The sequence below is a fragment of the Sander lucioperca genome, chromosome 8 (genome assembly GCF_008315115.2).
Source record: "Sander lucioperca isolate FBNREF2018 chromosome 8, SLUC_FBN_1.2, whole genome shotgun sequence".
Classification (NCBI taxonomy): Eukaryota; Metazoa; Chordata; class Actinopteri; order Perciformes; family Percidae; genus Sander; species Sander lucioperca.
The window spans coordinates 9,914,416-9,940,112 of NC_050180.1; the positions used below are offsets into that span (position 1 = coordinate 9,914,416).

General features: G+C 40.1%; 2 protein-coding genes across 5 annotated transcripts in view; both read left to right on the top strand.

Annotated features, from left to right (window-relative positions):
* ptpn4a (protein tyrosine phosphatase non-receptor type 4a) overlaps positions 1 to 5,449 on the top strand; it is an 84,805-nt gene extending 79,356 nt beyond the window's left edge. The window contains exons 25-28 of one of the 2 annotated variants that reach the window (XR_004898020.1): positions 397 to 545; positions 677 to 812; positions 913 to 4,864; positions 4,913 to 5,449. Coding sequence is in view for 1 of the 2 variants with exons in the window: in XM_031281681.2 (XP_031137541.1) it covers positions 397 to 545; positions 677 to 812; positions 913 to 1,341 (714 nt within the window). In the remaining variant the exon portion in view is untranslated. Of the gene's footprint in view, positions 1 to 396; positions 546 to 676; positions 813 to 912 lie in introns of both variants that reach the window. The other variant, XM_031281681.2, reaches the window with a different exon arrangement.
* A 1,365-nt stretch (positions 5,450 to 6,814) lies between these two features.
* The window catches only part of epb41l5 (erythrocyte membrane protein band 4.1 like 5), a 40,709-nt gene continuing 21,826 nt past the window's right edge, over positions 6,815 to 25,697 (top strand). For all 3 annotated transcript variants that reach the window (XM_031281809.2, XM_036004068.1, XM_036004067.1), the window contains exons 1-11: positions 6,815 to 7,017; positions 8,896 to 9,107; positions 15,762 to 15,866; positions 17,252 to 17,294; positions 18,939 to 19,017; positions 19,324 to 19,368; positions 20,262 to 20,314; positions 22,850 to 22,970; positions 23,274 to 23,361; positions 23,502 to 23,590; positions 23,694 to 23,763. In XM_031281809.2, the coding sequence (XP_031137669.2) occupies positions 8,928 to 9,107; positions 15,762 to 15,866; positions 17,252 to 17,294; positions 18,939 to 19,017; positions 19,324 to 19,368; positions 20,262 to 20,314; positions 22,850 to 22,970; positions 23,274 to 23,361; positions 23,502 to 23,590; positions 23,694 to 23,763 (873 nt within the window). In that variant the 5' untranslated portion in view covers positions 6,815 to 7,017; positions 8,896 to 8,927. The remainder of the gene's footprint in view (positions 7,018 to 8,895; positions 9,108 to 15,761; positions 15,867 to 17,251; positions 17,295 to 18,938; positions 19,018 to 19,323; positions 19,369 to 20,261; positions 20,315 to 22,849; positions 22,971 to 23,273; positions 23,362 to 23,501; positions 23,591 to 23,693; positions 23,764 to 25,697) is intronic.

Consider the following 25,697-nt stretch of genomic DNA (forward strand, 5'->3'; position numbering starts at 1 on the left):
GTGGGCCAGCGAAGTGGAAGAAATAAAAGCACTCTTTGTTATTCACACTATCGTTTCATAACACGTTTAAAGGCCATAATTACACAACAGGGGGCTGTGCAGACTCCCCCTAGGACACAGAGCTCAATGAAGCATGCTAGGAGGTCGCCCACATGAAATACAATAACCTGTTTTGGGTTCGGAGGATGAATGATATCTGAGAATAATTCATTACTGTGTAAGCTTATGTGTTGACTGAGGTGAGAGTGAATGCCCTCAGTTTGTTTCCATTAATAAAGAAGCCTTTCTGGAAGGCAGAACATAAAAATATAGTATAACGTTGTTTTCTTCTTTTCCCTCTGTGTGTGCGTGTGTGTGTGTGTGTGTGTGTGTGTGTGTGTGTGTGTGTGTGTTCAGAGTGAGCAGCAGAGAGAGCTTACCCAGATTCAGTACCTGGCTTGGCCAGATCACGGCGTTCCCGATGACTCCACCGACTTCCTGGACTTTGTGGCTCTGGTACGGACCAAACGGGCTGGACAGGACCAGCCAATGGTGGTACACTGCAGGTACAGTTGCTCTTCCTGTGACTCATTTCGCGTGGGTAACCCATTTTCATGACAATGCTGTGATGTTGTTTGGACTGACCTATTCGACTCATCTCAACTCTAATTCTCTGTCGTCCGTCTTTTTGTTTCAGTGCGGGGATTGGTCGGACAGGGGTACTGATCACCATGGAGACGGCATTGTGTCTAATGGAGTGTGGTCAGCCGGTGTATCCTCTAGATATCGTCAGGACCATGAGAGACCAGAGGGCCATGATGATACAAACGCCTGTACGTACTGTAGACACACATTCACTCCATTTGTCTGTCTAGCTGCTCTCAGCCAACTTCAAACCGTCCGCTAAAATATCTCTCTCTATCTCCCCATCAGAGCCAGTACCGCTTTGTATGTGAGGCCATCCTGAAAGTCTACGAGGAGGGCCTGGTCAAACCGTTCAAGACCGTCGTCTACCAGCTGAGAGAAAAGGTAGACGACGAGAGGGAGGAGGAGAGGAGAGAGCAGCAGAAGGCAGGAGACGGAGCAGAGACGGCAGCAACGGAGGAGGGGGAGGCGGCTGTGGTGGAGTTGCTGGAAGGAGGTCTGGATGAAGAGGACGATGACGACGAAGAGGTGGAGGTGCTGGATGTGGGGGAAGTGACGGGGGAGGAGGAGGATGAAGAGGACGAGGAAGCGGAGGACCCAAGCGTTGCAAGCATCGCAAGCGCTGCCAGCGCTAACAGCGCTACCAGCGTAATGAGCGAGACCAGTGTGAACCCTGACCCTGACCCTGGCCCTGATCCTGATCTTGCGAACCCGTGACTTTGACCATTGGCAGTCATCAGGGGTTACCATGAGGAGGCCAGGCGGCCTGGAGGAGAGAACAAAAGCACTGTTGCACTTTATGCTGACAAAACTGGGGGGAAAAAGACACACAAACGAACAAACAAACTAACGCGAAAGTCATGGACAAGCTAGAATAAAAAAAGAAACCCAGCTGTGTTAAATAGGTACCATTAGGGGATATCGTATGTTCAGGGTAAAGAAAAAAGTCTACAAAGAATGACGAGATAAAAGTACGAGAGAATAAAATGTGGATGGGGAATTGCTGTAGTGCCATAAGTACGAAGGGGAAGGGCTGCCCCCCATGGATGGAAAGTTTGTTTTTTTTTCGCAAAGGGTTGCCCTGTCCCCTTCGGAGCGAGTCTGCCAGAAGGACCTGCCTTTTTTTAGTGTTATTTTAGCTGATAAAGAGATATACCTTATCCTTTTTTTTTTTTTTTTTTTTTTTTCCTCAGAAAGAGTATTTATTGTGTTTTTAGTTTGTGTCAAACCCTGTCCACTGAACAAAAACAAAAACCCAGTGTATGTTTGTTTGTATGAATCCAGAGCTTCATGCTTTCCTGATTAAATCTTAGTAGTCAAGTAGTGCGATTCCTCCTCTTCTAACTACTTCTTTATTTCTTTTGCTTTAAAAAAAAAAAAAAAAAAAAAAAAAAAAAAACTGATTTAATTTATTGTACTTGGTTTTAATCTTTCTCTGCTTTCTCGTCTAAGTTCCTGACAGCACACACTGACAGATCGATGGACAGCTGAAAGCACTTTGTGTCTCACCTCTTGTTAAATGCTGTGGCGAGTTGTATTCTTGATCCTGCTTTGTGCTGTGTTTTTTGAGCTTACAGACAGACACACGTGCGCTCTGAAGCGGCCGTCGTTTGGCGTGGTGAAGAACATAACTGGTTTACAATCCTCAGGGCCGGTGTTTACTGGGCACCTCTCTTTCCCTTCTGTCACAGCGTCTACTGCTACTCTACGACTTACAGACCTCCCACTGAAAGACGCAATGATGGAAAATGTTACCTTTCAGCATCAATTGATTATTCAGAAGAAAGTCAAGCCGCATTGCATAATGCTCAACAGCACATTCATTCAGCAAGAAAATGAAGACCGTGTCGTGAAGAGAGGCCCCAGTAAACACTGCCTCACAGAGTCACGAATCTTAAGCTGTTAGCCGTCGCGGCTGGTAAAGCTAAGGAACTAGGCTGAGGTCAGTCCATTTCTTTCATCAAATTCACATGCTAGTCCAATTTGATATTTCACTTAAACCCTGGGTCCCTGCTGATGTGTCCTTGAGCCAGACACTGACAACAAATCCCCACCGAATATGAAGCTGTGTGGCTTCACTCGGATTGGTTTCCCCTTTCAGGCACATGTCGATCCACCTTGTTGTAACCCAAATGTGTCTTGCTTCAGGTCAGTATGTTGAAACCTGAGAAGCAAATAGTGGTCATAGTAGTACCCAAAACAATCTGGCACCAGTATCATTCATTTGTTCTCAAGTGGTTGAAAGCTGCTAGAATTTTTTTTATGCAATCAGTATTTGATTTTGCTTTTTAGAATTGCTTGGCGAATTGACAGTGAACTGATCTCAATCTCCGTGTGAATGGTAAAAACATGACTTTAAAGACTCCCTCCACTGACCTCCCCACATTCTTTTTTTACATACATTGGGTTGAATCCCGTAAACAGGAGTGAACCTGAGACTGGTAGGTCATCGCTTTGTGTGAGCCGTCATATGACCCAGCATTAAACTCCATAAGTTATTTGATTTTCCAAGGACATTTTTTTTATTGAATACTTTTTTTTTTTTTTTTTCTTCCAGTGAGGTACAGAGGTCACTGGAGCGGGGCTTTAAACCAACCTTTGCTGTTGAATGTTTTTTTTCTACATCTGTCTGCTTGTCTGCCAGAGAACATTTGACAGTTCAAAGAAGCAGCACAAACGGAACAGTCAACCAATACTTCTCCTTTTTTTTTATTGATCTTTCCCAATGGTACTTCATTTTAAGGCACATGTGTTTTAAGCCAAGATGTGTTAATGAGTGATAGGAGACTAAAAGTGATGACTTGTAACTTTTAATTCACAGAAACCCAGCATCAAGTTGCCTGTTGAGTCTTTTTTTTTGTTGTTGTCAAAGTACAGGTTAAGCTGCCATTGTACTTTACGTAGCGGTATGGAATGAAGTGTAGCCTCTTCATAATTTCCGATATTTGTCATATCGGATGCTTCAGTATCTGCTGTCATTGGATTCTGCTGGAAGAAAACACTGCTGTGAGTGTGTGTGTGTGTGTGTGAGTGTGAGAGTGTGTGTGTGTGTACTCATATTTCTGTCTTTATCTCTCTCTTTCTCTCCCTCCTCCATCTCTAACATATAGTCTGTTAGCTGTCTGGTGAAGCCTGCTTGTCCATTAACTGGAATGAAGGGTTGTGCCATAAAGCCACAAACCGAATCTAACCTGATCTCAAGTTCTTCTGAAGAAACTCAGATAGAGCCTACTTGGAGAGTGATTTTTTTTTTTTTTTTTTTTTTGTAGTCTGTCCTAAGAACCAGGCTGAATCTTTGCCTGTGAAACATTCATTGAAACCATGCTCGTACCTCCCTTTCCAACAGGTCAATCATACTTTTGCCTCACGGAGAGGTAGGATTAAGAAGAGCCTAGCTTTCCTCTTCTCTCTAAGTTTAAATCTCCTATATCGCGGCCCTCTCCCAAAATCGGCCTAACGCCTGGTTCTGTCGCAGCATAAGTCATCTTAGCAGAGCCCACGCAACATCAACAGTCCATTCTTTTCATTGTTCTTCCTCACTTTTGGATCATTATACACGGATCTCTCTCTCTCTCTCTCTCTCTCTCTCTCTCTCTCTCTCTCTCTCTCTCTCTCTCTCTCTCTCTCTCTCTCTCTCTCTCTCTCTCTCTCTGTATGGCCTCAAGGCAAATGACACATCTGAGCAGAATATCATGGGCACAGTAGTGCAGTATCAAGCTTGTTTTCCATAGGACAAACTGAGGGTAGCCAGTGAATGACTGAATAACTGGTGTAAACGTGTTTTATTGGCAGCCCCTACATGTATGAGCTCATAAGCAAAAGAACAACCATTGAGCACCCAGTGGCTTCTTATCATCGGTTTTTGGATTCAGCAAAATTGCCACCAAATCAAATTGAATCAACGCTGAAGGCCTCGCGATAAAGTGGCACCAATAAACAAGTTCAAAAAACCTTGACAACTTCAACAAGAAAATAAGCATTGGGTCCCGCAGTGAAAAGTTAATAATTGATCAATCAGGGCTGTCAGACAAAATGTCCAGAATGAGCTGTCTATGTTCAAAGTGTTTTGTTGTTGACACATAATTCGTAATGTCTGTGTGCGTTTAGGGTACTGATCAAAGGTAGTTTGGAGGGGACCAGACATGGGGAGGGCCCTTGTTAGTAGAATTTAGTTGTAAAGATGAAAACGGCTTTAGTTGGGTAGGGAAAGGACAGCACTTTGTAGAAGGCTGAGTGGAAGGTAGTGCTAATGAGAGAGAAGAAAAAGAAAAAAAAAAAAGAGTTGGAGACATAAAGCATTGTTAAAATGAGTTGTTCTTTTTGTTTTAATTTGTCATTTTTATTTTGTTTAAAAAGAAGACCTGTAGGGAACAAGAAAAAGAGAGAACTCCTAACTACACAGTGCCACTTGTTAATTTTGTGTAAATAATACTAGACCATGTAAATACAATGTTGTATATGAAAAAAAAATCTTTAAAATAAAAGGGAAAATCATTTGTGAGCAGAAAGATTTTGTTTTTCTTTGATTTTTGATTGTTCTTTTCCTTTTTAGACCATTCAAATGTGACACAAATGGTGTGTATTTCAAGACTGCTATTTCAAAAAAAAAAAGTTGTTTTATTTGAGACGTAATCTATAACGGCGAGTGTATATATAATGAAACCCCAAATAATGAGAAATGTTTTACCGTATTATACCCTTGGTTACCTTCTTACCTGTGTCATAAAATCCTTTGTCCTCAGTTGCTTGTTTCTTTCTGGTATCATGGTTTTACAGTGCTTTGTCTATAAGCTTGATTGTGAACAATTAAAGCTTGTCTGTCAAAGCATGGAGACGTGGCTTCATATCACTTTGCTTTTCCACGCTGTAAAAGTGAGGGCGGGAAATGTTCGAGTGAACAGCGAGCAGATGAAAGAGATGGCACCGGTGCTGAAGACTTCGACCAGAATCACTTCTTTTATATTTTTGAGTGAAGCCATTTAGCCAAAGGGCTAAATCTCTGTAATGCCAGGCTCCAAAGAAAAAAACAAACGCACTGACAAAAGAGGGCTTTCCAAGAGGAAAGAAAATAGGTTTTAAGTTGTGAGGAAAATACCATGAGAAGTAGGTTTACAACCAGCTTGCCCACTGTCTTAAAATGAGCCAACCTTAAAGATTTACGATAATGTCAGATGATTTGATAGAACTAGGATCTAACATCTCCTTTTATAACAGTATTATTCAGCAAGATGCCACAATGAGAGCTATTACATTGCATTAGAGCCCTAAAGCAGAAAATAATGATGCATCTACTGTACTTTCTGTAATGATAAGGACCAAACGCACACAGTTTGAACACTGGTGCACACATAAAGACAGTCGCCATACTTTCTGAGGTATTTCAGTGCTCATTTTTTAAAGGTGGTGTAGACCTACAATAATTTGAGGAGGCTACTAAAATGTTTATACCACAACTGGGTTATGTACCAGCATATTACTGCATTAGTATGAGAAGATTACTATTGTGGCAGAGAATATTTAAGCACATTTTTGAGGCAGTATAACTAGACATTGTGCTGAGTAAAAGGCCAAACATACATACAAATACATTGTATCGATCGTGCCATACTGTTGGCACATGACAGGTCTTCGCTGTCAACACCAACATTTGGGAGAAGGGATGTGTTTTAATGTGAAAACATCAATGATTTGATGTATGTATTTTGTATTTGCAATAAATAAGGTGAAAGCCAAGATCCTGGCAGGGATTCAATGTCATCAAAAAGACACTTACATTTAAAAAAATATATATTTTAAAAACATTTTTAAACCATTATTCCCAAACTAACCATAAGGGGGTGCTGCTGTCTAATGGTGACAACACTGTATGGTTACAATTCCGTATATCTTCTTAACTTTAAGTTTTAAATGGCGTGGCAACTATTTCATGAATGTATGGTATTTATATATTTGACTGTGTATAGCGTTGCTGTATGTAGCCTATAATTGATTAGCAGCCTTCTCTAACCCTATTTACAAAGGAAAACCATAACTAAAAAATATTTAATATAAACTGCCAGAGCAACAATAATTAAGTGTGTGTTTTTTTTTAGTTAAGAAAAACACAAAAAGCATAATTAAAACTATGCCAGCTCAAACAAAAAGGTTTGTCGCTTTAAAAATGCTAATTACGTTTTTGTTAGGGATTTATCTTGACGTCACATCCTGAGGAAAGCTTTGCCTTCTACTTTTTGTTGGGACCTGGGAGAGAAAATTATCTTGCAGAGGTAACGAGGTGGGGGGGAAAGAAGAAAGAAACAAGTCACAAACCATGGAAATGTACGAGATTGCTGTTTAGTCGTCTACAATGCAAGCGGACGTGCTTTCACCGTGAATTCATACGAGGAGGATTTTGTAAGTATGCCTTTATCCAGACCTCCACAAGTTGCTGCGGAGCAAGTGTATGTCGGATACAGCTTACTAAGCAAAAAGTGGCGTTTGTTTTGTTATACGGGACACGCTTGTATGGTCGGAGTCTTGTGTATTGAGGGCGTTCGTTGCTAACGGTTAGCTCGTGGTACAAAACAAGCGCACACCTGTTGCTTTTGCTTATACCAGGTACCTCGGGCCTCAACTAGGTACAATTGAGAAGCTATGGTTACATTGTTTATTTGTTTGCTTTATTAATATTATTTCAGCAGAAGTCTGTAGACGTTGTCTAACCTGACTTTATATTTCAGACTTTGTAACGGGTTATTGCAGCCCGGAAAGCACTGTCCATCTCAGCGGTTTCTTTTTCTGGCTGGTCCTGAAACTACAAATAGCAAGTCTAACGTTAACGTTACACATCTTTGAAGCCGACTAACGCGTTAGCTAGCTAAGTTTAAAAATTAATTTAACTATTGTGAAAACTCTATATACTCTATAGTTTCTTTATCCTTAATTGATTTTTGTATAGGTCGAATATAGCGTTATCCCTGAAATTATAATACAATTCTAACTAGCTAACGTAATGGCATGTAACGTTATCCTAGTTAGTTTGACATGAATTAACTTTAGCCATAAACCTACATTTTATTTCTGTGACAAGCTGTGTAGCTAATTGTTACGTAATGTCATGACACCATGGTTCAAAATTAACTTTTTCGTCCACCAGCCAAATGGCTAGTGAATGTTCAAATTTTACCAGCCACTCAAAAGATTACCATTGTTTTTTGGCTGGTGGGTGAAGCAAAATCTACCAGCCAATTATATATTTATATTTTACCAGCATTTGGCTGGTAAATGGTGCTAATTTTGAACCCTGCATGACACCGACAAAACATTAGCTAATTAGCTATGTCCAACGTTATGTTGGTATTGGGGCTCATAGTTAAATTAACGTCAAGATAACGTTAACGTTACGCTATCAATTATTCCTTTCCCCCAGCTGAGTCAGCATACTTTATACAGTGGTATCCGTTGATGTAAACTAGCTTGGGTACGTTGTATCCGATGTCTGACTTGTTAGCCGATTAAAGCTATTTCCCAACATTTATCTTATAGTGTTTGTTACCTGTAACGTCAACAATCAGTTTACAGACTGGCAAACAATTTAGTAAATATGGCTAATATATTAGTTATAGTAATAATAATGCAATAATGCAACAAAACTGCACACAGTTTGCAGTTTATATCAGGTATTCATGGTGGATAACTAGCTACCTGCCAGCTGGTATTACAACAGTCAACACAAAAACAATGTAATACAACTAATCATGTTTGTGTAGTCCTAGTATACAACTGTTGTCCACTTGGCATACTTACAGTGACGTGCGGTGATGTCAGTAAGAGGCTAGGCACTGAGTTATGAATGCCAGATTACCTAATTTATTGTTTAGGCTAATACGTCAAAACAGTACATGTTTTTTTTTTGCTTGTCGTTCGCAATGAATGGACAGTAAAAGCACTGCTTATTCTACCATTTTTTTTAATTTTATTTGATTATGCGTAACTGCTTCATTTCTCCTCATAATGTCTAAACAATTGGAATAACAGACATATAACATATATAAATAACAAGAATAAACAGTACAAATACAAGTTTTATTAAACATTATTTAATAAACATTTTTATGTTAGAATTTTGGCAGGGTAGGCGGTGCCTAGCTTGCCTACCCAGACTGCACGTCTCTGCATACTGTATGTTTAATAGGTAGACACTATTTTTTAAATATGTAACAATTCTGAAGGCCTGTTGTTCACAAATACAAAAGTAACTTCTTATTTGTGTTAACATCTACTCTCTTACAGGTGTGGTAGTGTAACCCTCCCTCTCCCCCATCATGCTGAGTTTCCTGCGCAGGACGCTGGGGCGACGCTCCATCCGAAAACATGCAGAGAAAACTCGGTTACGGGAGGCCCAGCGTGCCACGACGCACATCCCTGCTGCTGGGAATGCAAAGTCTATCATCACCTGCCGCGTATCCTTACTGGACGGGACAGACGTCAGCGTTGACCTGCCGGTAAGGAGGGTTGCTCGATTTTCACCTTTCCAACCTGATGCTTGTTGATCTTCAGCCATCAGCCTCCTGAGGCCCGTTTCAGAAAGCAGATTTGGTAAAAACTCTGAGTTGGTTTAACCCTGAGATGAGGAAAACTCTTGGTTTTCTTTTTTAGAAAGGGAGGTAAATCAAATGTGAGAAAGAGGGGTAACTCCAGCCCGTTTCAGAAAGAGAGGTAATGGTCGGGAGCAGGTTTTCTTCATATAATAAACCTCGAGTTTCTCTCAGTCTCCTCCCTCTGACACAGCGCTCTTTCATTTCCTCATTCATTCAGTCTGTATCAGGCGCATTTTAGCGCAGTTTGTGATCTGTATGAATAGGCAGACTCAGGTTAGGCATACTATAAAAGGTTTTGTTCATCAACATGGCATTTCCTTTTGTCGACGATCCCGTTGATGAAGAAGCTGTATTACTTTGCAGGGAGTTAAACATACGTCGGGAGATGATATTGAGGCCCCGACTATAGATGTATTTTCATTTCCAGATAACTACCATTTGAGCGGTATCGTTATTTTTTCACAGTCCATCAGTTATGTAGCCTACATAACCTTATCCGTCCTCATATCACTAACGTCACCCATCGTGGACATGCTCTTAAATCCGAGCAGATTCTTTCTGCCGCCACTTGGCCAGTGGCAAAACATCAGTGGTCTTACAGAAGGGAAAACTTCAGGCATTAGAATGAAACATTGTGATTTTTTTTTAAACTGGGTATAATTGGTATTATTATACACTTATACATGATTTTGAACAGACATTCACAGTGTCTTGTAATGGATGTCCCTGTGTCTCTACTTCAAGTGTGTACTGTTCTGGTGTTGTTAAGAGCAGTTAATGCAATTGCTGTCAAATAGGTGCATAACTAACAGTGTTTATGTATTTATGTGAAAGCTGGAAAGCAGAAGTGTGTGTGTGTGTGTGTGTGTGTGTGTGTGTGTGTGTGTGTGTGTGTGTGTGCGCCTGTAATTCCATGATCCTCTCAAGAACACACTTAATCACATGACATCATCACATGACATATAGGGCTCCTCACCAAGTGGACACAGAGCATAAGCTCACTTTCCCCACCTCTTCCTCTCTCTTTTGTATCTCTTCTCCTGCTTTTTCTTCTTTCTCGTATTATGTTATTTGTTCCTCTGTATCGACTTTTCTTAGACAGACGCCAAGCTTCTGCTGGGAAAAACGTCATGTGCAATTTTTATGTATAATTTTAGGACTGATTGCGTGAATATCTGGATGGTTTTCCCTTGTGTGATCTTTATTTTTGCTCAGCTACTTTGTGTTTCCACTGGCATTCCAGTTGTCAAATCTGCAGCATTCCAATGAGGCCAGTCTGGTAGCTAACTGTCCCGTATGACTCAATCTTATCTTAAAATCTAGCCGTCTGGCATAAATTATAAGTAATGTCTTGTGTTTTGATGTCTCAAAAAGAATATCTTTTCTTATTATTACTACATGTCTTATTAGTTTAAACTACAAAAGTTGTTGTACTTCTATAAAACACTTTCTACCCTTTTCTCCCTACAACCAAGCACTGATACATAGACGTTATAAATGAAACCAATCAACCAGCTTTGCAGAATTCCATACCAGCTTATTGAGCATGAATGCGTATTTTATTCTGCACGTCTCACAAGTGATGTCACACAGTCTTTGTGTGAGAGCTGCCAAATCATTAACATGTAATCCTTCCTATCAGCTCAGTTAGACGTATTCTTTCTTCTAGTGGAATGTTTTCAGCTTCTCTCTCTCTCTCTCTCTCTCTCTCTCTCTCTCTCTCTCTCTCTCTCTCTCTCTCTCTCTCTCTCTCTCTCTCTCTCATATTTTACTCTCTCTCGTCTCAGTTTTTGGACTGAAATGATTACTGGAATTTGTATAATGTTGTCTCACTAGTTAATTGCTGATTCTTTTTCTTAATTTCCTCATTGATGGAGTTAATTGACTTTGCACTAGTCTAAGTATGCTTTCATGCCTTAAAAACTCTCAGGCATTTGCTGTTGCGCTTGAAGGAAGTTTTAAAATTCGATTGGCTTTCTGAATGCATTCCAGTAGAGCCCTGACCTTGTTAGGTTTCAGAATGCTGTGTCTCCCATCCCCCAGATATAGGTAGCCTCTGCAAACCCTTCTGTCTTATCATCCATTTATCTCTAAATGATAGGACATTAACCAAAACCCAGTTAGGAGGATTGCTCTGTTTGCCTTCTAGATATCCATTGCACTAACGACAGCATCACAGACAAGACAACTGTAGAAGAGAAGTGATCTTGAACTACTATGTTTTACATCTTGAATCCACCTATGTTTTAGACCTGTGGTTCCCAAACATTTTCACGTCAAGGACCCCTAAAGTGACACAAATTAGACCACCCCTATTTGATAAGATTTTGTCCCAGGGGCCCCCATCGGATAGGATTTTTGCCTTTGGATGTTTTATTACAGAAAGTGTGAGAAACCCATGACCAAAATAGGATAACATTATGGTGAAAATAAATGATCCCCCCTTTGGCTGGGAACCCCCTCAAGGGCCGCTGGGGGTCCCTGGACACCACATTGGGAACCACTGTTTAAGACAATAATCCTCATAGCTGGGCGATATGGAGAAAATCAAATATCACAATACTTTTGACCAAATACCTCCATGTCAATATTGCGATGATATTGTAGGGTTGACTATTGGTTCTTTTCCCAAAATATTTACAAAATTTAAAAAATACAATTTCTGCCATACAGTAGCTACTAGAAGCAGTACAGACAAATAACAGCAGAGACGTGCTAAAAATGTAGGACTGAGTATTTTGTCATCAAGGCCTTATATATTTGTAGTTTGTGTGTGTGTATAGCGTGGAGTTACTAATTCAGGAATTTTGATTTCAGCTCTAATTTCAAAGATCCAGATTATATTATATTGCAGCAAGTCTGCGTGGAGTTTTGAAAGTGTAACCACACTTGTGGCCACTTTATCGACATTGCCCTGACTTACTGTGAGTTGAACAGAGGAGAGGACTGAGAAGCCCACGCCTACACACTTACACACTCTCAGGTACCGAAATTTGGCCCCGATTGATTTAACGTGAATTGGTACTCGTTAGTACCGACGTAATTCGGTCGGTAACCTGAAATGTACTGAGTTTGGTACCCAACCCTAAACGTGAAGAACTGAACTTTTATTTGGGGAACAGTGTGAACTTACTGTAACCCACAGGCATATCCTCTGACAGTAGAGAGGGAAGCTGAGCAGGTTTCCAGGGAAACATTGCGTCATTTAGTTAACCAGACTCTGAGAAAAAGGTAAACATGGCACATTATTGCCTTTTGTTGGCAGTATAGCATATAGTGTTAAAGCCTCCAGGGATTGTGAGGAAGGAGTGATTCATATTTATAAAACGGGTTTAAAACAGTTTGGTTGTCCATTAGACAAAGTGTCCCTTGTTGTAGGTTGTGTATATACGGTATGTTGTATAACTCTGCAAAACACATAACATTTTTAACTCCGGGTTTTAGAGGTTTGCATTTATGTGGTGTCGGAATAATTGATAAAATAGATCCCTACTGGAAAAATTCACACCGCATTAACATTGTGAAATAGGGCATGCTATGGTGGAGGTCTTGCACTATCCTAGTGCCCTTCTAGTTCTCAATGATGTTGTTGTTGTTGTTGTTGCTCAAATTAGTTTTGGAGTTATCAAGACTTATGTTACACAGTTAAGCATTTAGCTCCATCAAAGAGTTTTTAGAATGGCAGGTGTCCGCTAAATAGTTGTCAACTTAACTCAAGCTGGCATAGATTTGGGGGACCCCCAAATGGTGCAGTTTTTCATTCTTTTAAGATGTCCAGGTGGTTGTAAATAGACAACAAAAATCTAAAACTGAATAGTGCTCGTTGACATGCTTTACAGGCTTTCCAGCTGTGTGTGTCCTGCTGTGTGAATGTAAGGCCACCCAAAGTTGACTCCTAGGGATACCTTTGTTTGGCAGCATTCATGTCCAAACATAATTCCACACAGCCGTATGATTCACATTCCTTCCCTTAAATTTATTTACTTGTTTATATTCTTGTCTTTTGTCTTGATCTTTCTACCCCCATTCCCCACCCACAGCCACCCACACTGTCACCTCCTCCAAACTCCTTTTCTCTCGTTGTAGATTTGTAGCCCAGAGAAGAAGTGAAAGCTTTTTTTATTTATTTTTTTACATAAAATAAGTCATTCTGTTGATGATGTACTGTACAGTCAGCTAATCATCATTGGCAAGTTGGAAGTTATATTTAATTTTTATAGTTATAGATTTTGAATTTTAATCATCCCTAACCAACATATTTTAGGTTCCATTTTTCTCTTAATGCTTACATTACCAAAAAAAAAATCTAGAATCTACAAAAACTACCACTGCTCAATCTAATTTGTGTGTGTGTGTGTGTGTTTGTTTGTGTGTGTGTTTGTGTGTGTGTTTGTGTGTGTGTGTGTGTGTGTGTGTGTGTGTGTGTGTGTGTGTGTGTGTGTGTATGTGTGTGTGTGTGTGTGTGTGTGTGTTGAAATGGTGTATAGGTTGAAACCAAAATCCAAAATGTATAGGTCTTTGTACTGGTTGAGCAACTTTCTCTGGGGTGAATCATGTCATGTTTAGAAACCTCATCCATTCTTTACTGTAACCTTGTCTGTTTAACTCTGGCTGATTTTCACATTGTAGTTAACAAAATAGCAACAGAACATCTTCTTGGTCAATGTGACATTGTGTACAGTGCAGCCGTGATGGCATCAGGACTCACTGAAGAATACTCAAGAATAGCAAGCTATGGAGCCGATGAACTGCCGGGACACGTGGTCACTGGACACCTTTTGTCTTGTACTGGATAAGTGGTGTTTGCAGACATCACACAGTGACTTTATTACTTTATTGGGCATGCAAATTCATGCATCATTGAGGACAGACATAAACTTTTCTCTTGCAGTGTCATAGGTAAATAGTGGCCCCAAAATGGTAGATTAAGGATTATTATTCCCATTTTGGACAGGTATATAAACAAGTCATGTGCGCAAAATAATTCAAACCACATGATTTTCCTTCTTAAAATCCCCTAGTCGTCCACCTTTCCTAGACATTGTGTTTTGGCCGTTTAAAATTGTGCATTACTATGCTAGTTGGTTTAATGGACTTGTAAATTGCCGTTGATAAGAGCATCAGCTAAATACCTCAATTATAACTTGAACATTCTGACTGTCTGAGAGACAGAGCTGTATGCTCACAGGGAGGAAGAAAGACTGCAAACAACCGAACAATGCTGCAGGCAGTATAACAAGGCCCTGGGTCCAGCACACACACACACACACACACACACACACACACACACACACACACACACAATGAGTCCTTTGTACTCTCTCTCCCTGGGTACTGTAGGGGTGCGGTATGCCTTGTCGACTGTGCCAGCTAGCATGGGGCCAGCCCCCCTGAGCTGCCTAGGATCTCTCTCTCTCTCTCTCTCTCTCTCTCTCTCTCTCTCTCTCTCTCTCTCTCTCTCTCTCTCTCTCTCTCTCTCTCTCTCTCTCTCTCTCTCTCTGTGTCTCTCTCTCTCTGTGTGTGTCTCTCTCTCTCTCTGTCTGTCTGTCTGAGCACCTTTAAGGCACCCATGCCATGAACCTTTCCGCATGCAATTTTGCCATGTTTTTTTATACACTGCGATTTGTCCTTGATTTCTGTCGGTAAAATTTTGCACATAGTTTGTGAAATGTACCTTAAAAGTTTCTAAAGGAACTAGTGCTGCAAATGGACATGCTAAAGTCCTAATGCCAAGAACATCACCATTAGACTGCATTAAAGCTCAGGGAACTGAGTTTAATAATTTAGGCAACAGGCAAGCAAAGGTGTTCCATACCAGAACATCAATCATACTCTTGGTTAGAGTTGCAGATCTTTTCAGTATGAGAACATATTATTTAAAAAATGTAAAGTGAAAAGATAGAGGAAAGAAATCCAGATGGAGAAAGGAGCAAAGAAATGCAGATGGATTAAGGATGGCGCCTGACATAGTTAAGGGACCACAGAGCAAGATGATCACATTATGTATCCAGCCACCCCACTTCCCTCAGCTCCTCTGCGTCTGGGGCACTTCAGCCCCCGTTACCATGACAACCCTGTTGCTGTGTGTGTGTGTGTGTGTGTACATGGGAGGATGAGATCTCCCAGACCCAGGCAGAACACAAACAGTAACTGGTACGCCTTCAAAAAGGGCAACACCTAGTTGTACTTCATGTTAATCTTTTTTCCTAGTTCTCTATTCATTTATGATTGGAGCAAAGACCCCTTCACACATTAAGCATTATAAACTGTCGACATGAGGAGCACAGCCATATTGCAGATTCCTGTGTTGTGATGTAACCTGAGGGTTTTGGATGCCAGTTTCTTTAGATCTCTTGATATATTAACTATCCGCGAGACTCGCCATTGCTTCCTTACCTACTATTTGTGATGTGCTGACAGTGCACGACCATCATCATGAGTATTAATATTCAAACTTTAAAATTATTTTTAATATCACTAGTTTACAACTTTTCTTCATGACCTTAGGTGAGGCAATTTTTACCTAAGTCCTATGTTTGTTTGTGTTTCCCTGATCAGAAAAAAGCCAAAGGTGAGGAGCTGTTTGACCAGATCATGTACCACCTGGACATCATAGAGAAAGACTACTTCGGACTGCGCTTTATGGACTCTGCACAAGTGCCGGTAAGAATAGAGATACACTTTACACAATAATCTCTTTTTTTTTGAGTTGCACGGTTTGTTTTGTATAATCATGTTTCATGATATTTTTTTTTTATGAGCAAATACAATTGACTTATGAACAATGTTGAAACATTTGGACAAATAAATCTTATCAAAAATGGAAAAAGGTTATGTTGTTCCTGTGAGTGTTGCTACCAGTAACTGTAATTAATCACAACATGTCAGAGGCTTAGCGATGCGTATCCATGGCTGTGTGAACTTGTTTTGGGGTGCTGTCCATGTTTTCATCGTTAAAGTTTGACTCTTTCACTGTGTGTTTTCACTTCATTAAAGTTGATTGGAACATTTTGGTCGCCTAAAAATGTCTTGTTTAGCGTTCAGTAGCAACTTGCCAACCAAGCTAGTTAGTGTTAGCTGGTAACTTAAGGGGAAGTGTATTGCTTTTCTGTGTACTGCCATACATGCAGACCTCCTTCCAGTGCACGGTCCAGGTTAACCCACTGGCAAAACTTGCTTCAGCTGGTTGGAAATATCTCTATAGAGTTTAGTGCAGCGCAGCGCCATTGAAACCATAGATGACACTGGCTTAGCCGCGTCATCCTTCCCAGCCCCAGTACTGCTATTTTACGTTTTACCATTTCGGTCAGTCCTCTCAGCTGCTGTTTTCAGACAGACTTCAGATTTCAGTCCAAATCACTATTCACCCTTTTGAAGGAGCGCTTTAGGCAGGGACTTTCCCTGTCAGTGAATGGGCTAAATGGATTGGTTATGGAACTCTTGTCAGCTCTTGGAGTCAGGCTGTGCCCTGAGACAAACCGTTTTAAGTCATTGGTCTGTCAGTGACCCTGTTCCTTCACCCTGATACTCTGTGAAGGCCATGGAAGGAGAGAAAGCTTGTGGGAGGATGTAACGAATGGGAGGGACACCGGGAAAAGGGGTGGAGGTAGAGAGACAAAAGGGTGGGAGAGAGAGCTGAAGTCGAGAGGAAGGGGGAGGGCTGTGATAAGGAATGTGGGGGAGAGGAGACTAGAAGTGCTGCGAGTTCCTGTTATCTCTCTCTAACTTACATATGCACAAACACCAACACGACCACTACCGCCTCTCCTTGACATTTTTCATGCCTCATAGAGCCTAAACCTCCAAGAAGAATTACAGCACAGAACACAAAGGACTTCCCAGAATGTATTAACGTAACTGTCCAGTGTTCATTCAGTTGCACATATTAATATATAATGTTTTTAATTTAAATAAAGGCAGGTATAATAGTTGTGGAGAAAAAACACTATAATGTAAGATAAAATGATTTTTTTACTAAACTTAACTTCATCTCTACATTGTTGAAGCTGCTGTGTTTTTTTAAGTTGTTATGACCTTTGTTGTTTCAGCACTGGCTTGATGTCACAAAAAGTATCAAAAAGCAAGTGAAAAGTAAGTATACAGAGGCCCTCCTTTTCCCCTTCCCAAACATGCATAATTACTGGTTATATATCCAGTCCCTCCAGGATTTCGCGGCCTTTTTTTGAGATTGTTGCGGCCCAAAATGCCTGATTTCGCGGGAGCTTTTGTAAAAAATTGCGATAAAAGTTTTTTGTTTGTTGCAATGAAGTTGACTGTGAAAGTTGCAAAGTTGTTTTGTATAGTTCTTTAATAAAACTACTCTGGCCTGAGATTTCCTAGGAACCTTACCAAAAAGGCTCAGGATGCTGCAAATGTTGGTATAATATGAAAATGGCTGGTGGATTTAAGACAAAAAATAATAATTTGTTCTATATAAATATATATATCTTTATTTATCCTAACCTGGCCTGGGACACACATTCATACGGTTTGATAAAGTACTGACTTTAACTTATCATTGCACTTACAATAACAAACGCAGCTGTCCTCAGTTGAGGTCATTGTGTCGTCTCATCTCCGGTTTTTCCTGCATCGTGTGTGTGTGTGTGTGTGTGTGTGTGTGTGTGTGTGTGTCACGGGGGGAACGGAGCAGCAGCCCCACCCCACCCAACTTCAGCGACTTTTAAATCGTTACAGCGTACATTGATGTTAAAATGTATACAGGTTGGCAGGACGGTCTGAAATGTTTTGCACGGTCTTTCGCTGTATATTTTGTTGGTAAATGTGAGATGTTTGAGTCACACACACGTCTCGTCTTCATATCACAAACGAAATGATCAACCCGTTCTCACTCCCGCTTGGTCACTGGCTCTCAGAGTGCACGTGGGACTGCTGGGATTGGTTGAAGTCGCTGGAAACTTCAGGTTATTGGTCAAAGTTGCGGTGATTGGTCAAAATTGCGAGTCGCACCAAATTCGCGGTGATTGGTTGAATTTGCGTGAATTGGCGTGATCGCGAAATCCTGGAGGGACTGTATATCAAAGCATCCTATGAAAACAAACGCTCTGTTTACACTTCTGTATCATTAGACAGAAGTGTAAATTCTGTCTAATGATACACTTTGTGTTTTTGTGTGTAAGTAATTTTGGTGCATCTGGTCTTTAAAGGTGCCCTGCCACACAAAACCGTTTGTACTTGTATTTTTTTGAAATATGTTAGGTCCATAAGTGTTTGTGTTATGTCGTGAATGTGAAAATGAACTGCTACCTCCTCTGTCAGCTCTAGCCACTGAAAAGAAATAAGCGGAGAAATCATCATCAATTACAAAAGCTGGTCAGTCTGACGTGGTGTTGCCTGAGCTCATTACTATTCATGAGCTCACCCAGTTGTGCTGGGTAAAGGATGCTGATAGCCAGGCTCTCATTGGCTAGCTGTTAGCCAATCAGTCAAGCAGCTTAGCTCGTTAAATATTAATGAGAACTGGCACAAATTGAGCTGAGTCTTCCTGCAGGCTTTCTATACCACGCTAGAATGGCTTGAAACAAGGTAACCAAGGCATTTTTTCCACAAAAACATGTTACAGAGTCCATGATAGAACTTCAGACATTACCACAAAGTAATGAAATACGCGTGGCAGGGCACCTTTAACAGCAAGTTTACAAGTTTATATTTTTATCACATAATATATCATTGTTAAGCTTAATAATATTTTGTCATTTTGGATCTGTCTTTTAGTTGGCCCACCATACTGTCTTCACTTGAGAGTTAAGTTTTACTCCTCAGAACCGAACAACCTGCATGAGGAGCTTACCAGGTGAGTGAAGCCACAAACATTTCAACTTTTTAGCATGCTCCCATTTGAAAAGCTCGGTTAAATGGGTCTTTTTATGTTGTTTATTTTGTAAATCTGTAAATCTCATATACCTCTAATTTAAGTGTTTATAGCAAGTACTTTTTTGGATATTTATCCATTGATTCAAAAACTAAGTTTGTCATTTGCCTCGGTGTTCCATGATTGGTTGACGTGGATGGTTGTTTCTGTATCATATCCCATACAACTGACGAATTTGGTCACATTTCATCACTATATTTAACTGTATTGTTTTTTTTTTCTTTCCAGATACCTATTTGTGTTACAGTTAAAGCAAGACATCCTCAGTGGCAAGTAAGTCATTTCCTGCATTGTAACTTTTAACTGCCATCCACCTTAATGAAGTACTATGAAGAATTGTTTTATCATGGTGTCATGGTACACCAAATAAATGTTCAGTGAGAAAGACAGACAGACAGACAGAGAGATAACTTGCCATAACATTAAACAGACCTGGCGGTAGCATGTCAGTTACATATTTTGGCAGTTAAAATGTTAGTTGTTGCCAGTTATCTAAATTGTAGAAGCCTTTCAAAACAAACAAGCATGATCTACACTGCTAGAAAATCCCTGAAAATGGTCCTTATGATAAAATATAACACTTATCCACCCTATTAAACATCCTAAGAACATTAGATGTTTGACTCTGTAGTTCATGGTACCTGCTCCCATGTTTGTTCCACATATTCAGAGTGGTTATCAGTCTAATTGTTCAGAACTTGCCAAAGGGTGAAAAAACACAAATCCACTCATTGCTGGCCCAAGTCAACATTTTACCAGCCTGTTAAACGTAGTTATTGATTAGAACTGCATTTGTTATAACCCAGTACCCCAGCCGTCCTGTCATTTATCCTATAATTTCGCACAACTAACTTTTGAATCACTTGACCAAGACAATATACTGTGTTGCCTTTCCTTATCAGTTGTTATCCCTTTAAACATGAATTGTTGTGTTGGTAGTCACAGGCATGTTACTATAAGAGGATTACCAGATTACATGTTGGACAACAGAATAAAATTATTAACTGTAATCAGTAAATGGACTGGGAATATAAGTATGTTTTTACTACCAAAAAAAAATTGTTTGGCTGAATAATAATAGGAAGTGGTAGAGACAAGTAGGCCTCAGTGATCATTAGCTTTATTGATTTTACTGTGGCTGACTCTTACCATGTCTGTATTTTCAGGCTAGAATGTCCATTTGACACAGCGGTGGAGTTGGCTGCCTTTTCGATACAGGGTAAGCACAGCAGGTATCCAGGATTCTCTCCAACACTGTGTTTGGTAATTGGGATCACTTCTGTAATAGCTGCCATTATTTTGGGTGTTGCAGTGCACACTCCTTTGAGAGTTGAGATAAATACTGTGTTCGCTGCACAGAGCTCCAAAAGGCCTGTATTGCAAAAAATATAGCATGTTCCTATACCAGTTAGTGTGGTGTGAGTCAGACAAGCATTTGTCAGTTTTAGGTTGGAGCATGGCACACTCATATGCCAAAAAGGCTGGTGATTTTAAATATGCAGCGTCTAAGAGCTACTTTCTGTTCATCCACATAGCTTAAATCTGTTACAACCCTCCCACATGCCCAACAGATATTTCTCCAAACCCCTAAACTTATTTTGTAACTGTTGAACCCATAAAGTAATGTCCCCACATCTTACTTGAGCTGTGTCTGAACAAGGTTCTCACCAGAGCCATGTACTCACAAGCCCAGCTCCAGGAGTAGACCCTTGTGTCTCTGCTCCACAAGAGTTTTCCTTGATCTTTTCAAACCAGTCAAGTCTGTCTTTGTGAATCATCATCTTCTGTGACTGGCTCCTGGCTCCATAGCTGCCATGGGCTCTGACACACATAAACCCCTCCGCTACAATAAGACTGCAAAACAAAGAGAAGTGTAGCTTTGGGTAACAGCAGACAGACATGTGGCTGAGTAATGCTTTTCCCATTCTACATAAAGGGGACTCTGAATGTCAGAAGAACTTTTTTTGAGCCGTTGCTTTTCTGCTTTAAAGAGCGAGTCCATTATTGTTATTATTGTTATTAATATTTAGGTTATTATATCATTCTGTAGCTTTCCATTAGCGTTCCTTATGTATTTAAATTTAAACATTTACATTTTGGTTGAAGTAAGTATTTTTATTTTTTTTTATATATATTAGTATTATTATTTTTTATTTAAGCAGAAAAAATGCTGTTTTCCCAAGCCCTTCAAAAACCGTAATTTCAGCTCGCAGAACATGGGAGCTGCTGGTCTAAAGTTACCACTGCCTAACATGTCGTCCACAGCAGTAATGTTATATTGCTTAGCTTATGTGCCATTATTTCCAAACTTTGCACAGCTAACGTTAACTCAGCTAGTGTTAGCGTTCACATTATTCATAACCTTATTGATAAGCTTACTGTGGTAAGCCACATCGCTGCTTTTTGCTAAGGCTGAGTGGGAGTTTCCATTTAAAAAAATCCAAAAAAGAATGCAGATGGACTCAGCCTTTAAGAGGCTCCAGCTGAGGTGGTGTTGGCAACAGCTACAGATTGCAACAGGAGAGGCTGAAGGATGTTGTTGGGGAAAGATATATTTGGGGTTCTCTTCCTGCCTATTGTCACTTCAACCTAGACTAGAAAATGAACAGCTAATTGGTTATGTGACTAAAATATTTTGTTTCTAACACCTAAATGGAGACTTTAAAGACTCTCTAACACTCTACACTTGACAGAGATTTGGACACAGGTAATTGTTTGGTAAATCTCCCAAAATTTAAGTGCAAATATTTTTTAATTATCCTGAATCCAAGGGCAATAACATTTTTTATCTTACCGCTTTGGCTAAAAAATGAAATGGAGAAAATTCATTTAAATTATTTTATGAAATTTCTCTTACTACTGTACCTCCCCACCTCTATTCATTTAGTAGTACTGTCAGTCAAAGGTCTGTGTAACAGCAGAAATATTATCATCTTTTTCCTGGCAGTATTTGCTTATCAAACTTTCAGTCAAAAAGTTTAGAGTAGGAAAGCTTGGTGTCCATTTAAGAATAATTGATGTTTCCATACCTACATACAGTGCATTTAAAAATGCACTAGGAGAAGAAATGTATTGGGCTTTCTTTTTTACCAAATGTTGAATGGTAAAGAGCCCATACATACATATTAACTACACATATTTATTGTTTCTCATGGTTAGAAATGCACAGTTAACTGCAAGAGCAATATAAAGAGTGCTGCTTCAGAGGAACAAAGTTTCAAACATTTATGGAATGGGATTGCGTGCACAAACTCTTGAACACACCCACACACACACACACACACACACACACACAGTCACTGTGGGGTAAATGCCAGCTCATTAGTGCTCCATCCTCTTTGGAGGCCCCCTAATCCAGCACCCTTTCTGTCTTCTCTTTTCTTCGGTTGAGCTTCCTCCCTTCATTTTCATTTATTCAGAATTATGTTTTGGTCCACTGACAATTGCCGGGATAGGGATAGGATAAAATTATCTTTTCTCTCCTCCTCTATTTCCCGAGGCTATGCTCATTGCTGGACTAGCTAAACAGTGAGGTCCTGTAGCTACTCAAAGACTGCAAAATAGAACCAAGTTTCAGTCTGCCCTATTTCTCTACACCACAGTACCAAAGATAATGTTTTTCTCAATTTCCACTTTGTCGTCTTTCCATTAGGGTTACTTGCTGCCACAGTATCAGGCACTCTTCCTGGTGTCCTGGTGAGCCTATGTTGCTCAGAGTGTGAAATTATAAGTATGCATGTCTGTGTGTTTTCAGCTGAACTAGGTGATTGTGACCCATTGGAGCATAATCTGGAACTGGTATCAGAATTTCGCTTCGCCCCCAACCAGACAGAGGACATGGAGCTAGCGATATATAACACATGGAAGGAATGCAGGTACGCATTTGACTATAACTAAACTACTACACATATAGCCAGTCAGTTAAACTTATTATCAATGAGGAGGAATGCATTTACAAATTGGCCACAGATAGCAGATATCTTATGCTAATAAATGGATGTGCTTCATTCTGTCATCTGTATGTCGTGTGGGCTTGGGTTGGGGCAGTTACCAGCAACACTGCATAAGTACTTTTTACTTTTTTTCATCCTTTCAGCTTGGAGCTGCCGTTAGGTTTTTGATCATGCAAACATTTCTTTCTGTTTCTCCTCCTCCTTTCTTTCCCTCCTCTCCTTCAGAGGTCAGATGCCATCCCAAGCTGAAATTAATTACCTGAATAAAGCCAAGTGGCTAGAAATGTATGGGGTGGACATGCATATGGTCAAGGTAACTGACACACACTCTTTCTCACTAGCACGTACCAATCGGAAATGTCCATGAAAGTGGGAGTGAAATGAATGTGCATAAAAACATAAATATGTGAAAGGGTCAATATGTTGTCTTTTTTTTTCATATCTGCCCTGCAGGCAAGAGATGGTAATGAGTACAGTCTGGGTTTGACACCCACTGGAGTTTTAGTGTTTGAAGGAGAAACCAAGATAGGGCTCTTCTTCTGGTATGTTTGGTTATATTCTAATTTACTGAAATATTAACTTAAATGCTTTATAGAAACACCTTTTCATCATTCCTTCTTATGTGTGTGTTTTTAACTGTTGCAGGCCCAAGATCACTTGTCTGGATTTCAAGAAGAGCAAACTGACGCTTGTGGTAGTGGAGGATGATGACCAGGTGAACATGAGCACACACACTCAGATACTCGCCATGTGGTGGAATGTTGAAAATGCAGAACATGCATTCTGTCTCCCATAGTAATCCCTTTTGATAACAGTATATTGATGACCCAATCTCAGTGCTCCCTACATACAGTACCTATTGAATGTACTGTCCTTAACACACTGTTACAAGTAGGAGCATAAAAATGAAAACCACACCTAAATGTATAACCAATTCAATTAAGATAATTATGGATGGTATCATTAACACGTTGTGCATGTGTTGGCTTGTGATTGTCTCTGAAAGAGTACCTACTGTTACCGTCTTATGTAATTATATAGCTTTTGCTTGTTGATTGTGTAGTAAGCTGTCATTTCACAACCAACATAAGCATGTAAACATAAACATCTAACCACAGTACTGCAGTGAATGACTTCAGCTGCCGTCCTCCGTGAAGTGTAAAATATTTGATACTTAAAAACTATAAATTGTAAAAAACTGACCCAATCGCATCTACGCTCATACAAAAAAGGAAACAATTAAACAAACAATGCTGCCATTTGCTGACATGACGGAGAAAAAAATATTTACAAAGCATGCATGACATTTGTTTTAAATCCGAAATGTACAAATAAGGAATATTCCTCTTAAAACTTTTGTTTCAAGTAGTGCCTGAGGCCTAAAAGAGGCTGGTTCCAAATGAAATGAAACTAGGCTTAGCATTGTACTACCCAGAGGCTAGTGTATATGAGAGAGAAGGAGAGTCTGTTTATGTCCATCCTGGAGGTCTGTGAGTGAGGTTAATAAAGAAGCCTGCCCCCTCTGGTATTTCTGGTATGCACCTTTCTCCTACACACAAACATGCGCACACAGTTCTTGCCTCCCAACTCTGTCCTAAATATTTATATGCTGTATGCTAGTCTTTTCACCACAGAAATTTACTTAAATTCTCTATCAAGATGCTTGTTTGTCATACACACACACAGCAGGAGCATCGGTGATGACACCAAAAGAGAGAAGGCTGGCTGGCGTGTCTGCCCTCTAACTGTGGATTGAGGAAGCAAAACAGTCACATGCAATCGTTTCTATTTTTTTAGGAACAGGTGGCTATTTGGAATGTCACTCTAACATTGCACAGTTTGTCTGTGAGCTTGTGTGTGCTTCTGTCTCTCTGTTTGGGCAATAAATATGTCTGTTGTCATTACTATTAGAGGTCTTTTGCTTTCTAGTTGAACGTGGTGGTTGGGTCCTACTTAAAATAAATTGCTACAGGTCTCAGGTCTGTGCAAAATTTTGATTAAACTTAAAAGGGCATGGGAGGACCTAGGATCAGTGTGGTAATATGAGCAACACACGGTACACTGTCAGTTAAGCAGTGAGACAATGCCAAATAATACAGACGTAACTGTGGCTCTGTTACTTGAACAGCCTTCTGACCTGGAGACAGCCATGCTTGTTAAGATTTTGAAGAGCTTACATATTTTGCATCTCTTTTACTTGTTCCACTGCCACAGAGAAATCTACTTGTTACAAGCAAGTATCTCTTCACTCCTATAATGCTGAAGTCAACTGGGCATTAGGTGTTTAAATGTGCCGGTTTATATTTAAAGGTCATTTCTGTATCATGTGTACTGCATTGTTACTGTGAGATAGTTAGGGGTCCTTTTTGGACATAATGTAGATTTGATACCTCAGCGAGAAATCAGATATACTGAGGGAGCACCTGTACACCGTATTGCAGCCATTCATTCTTCACATATTAGTCTCCTTCCACAAGCAGGAGCTAGCACATGGGCTTTGTTTTACTGAAACTATGTTGGCTAGGACTGAAGGAATTTCAAATGACTCTTTAAGTGTTGAATTTCATCTTGTATAACTGGTGGCTGACACTGTGCCATGGTTGCACGTTCCACTCGGACTGTATCTGTATTACCCAAATCTAACCATAC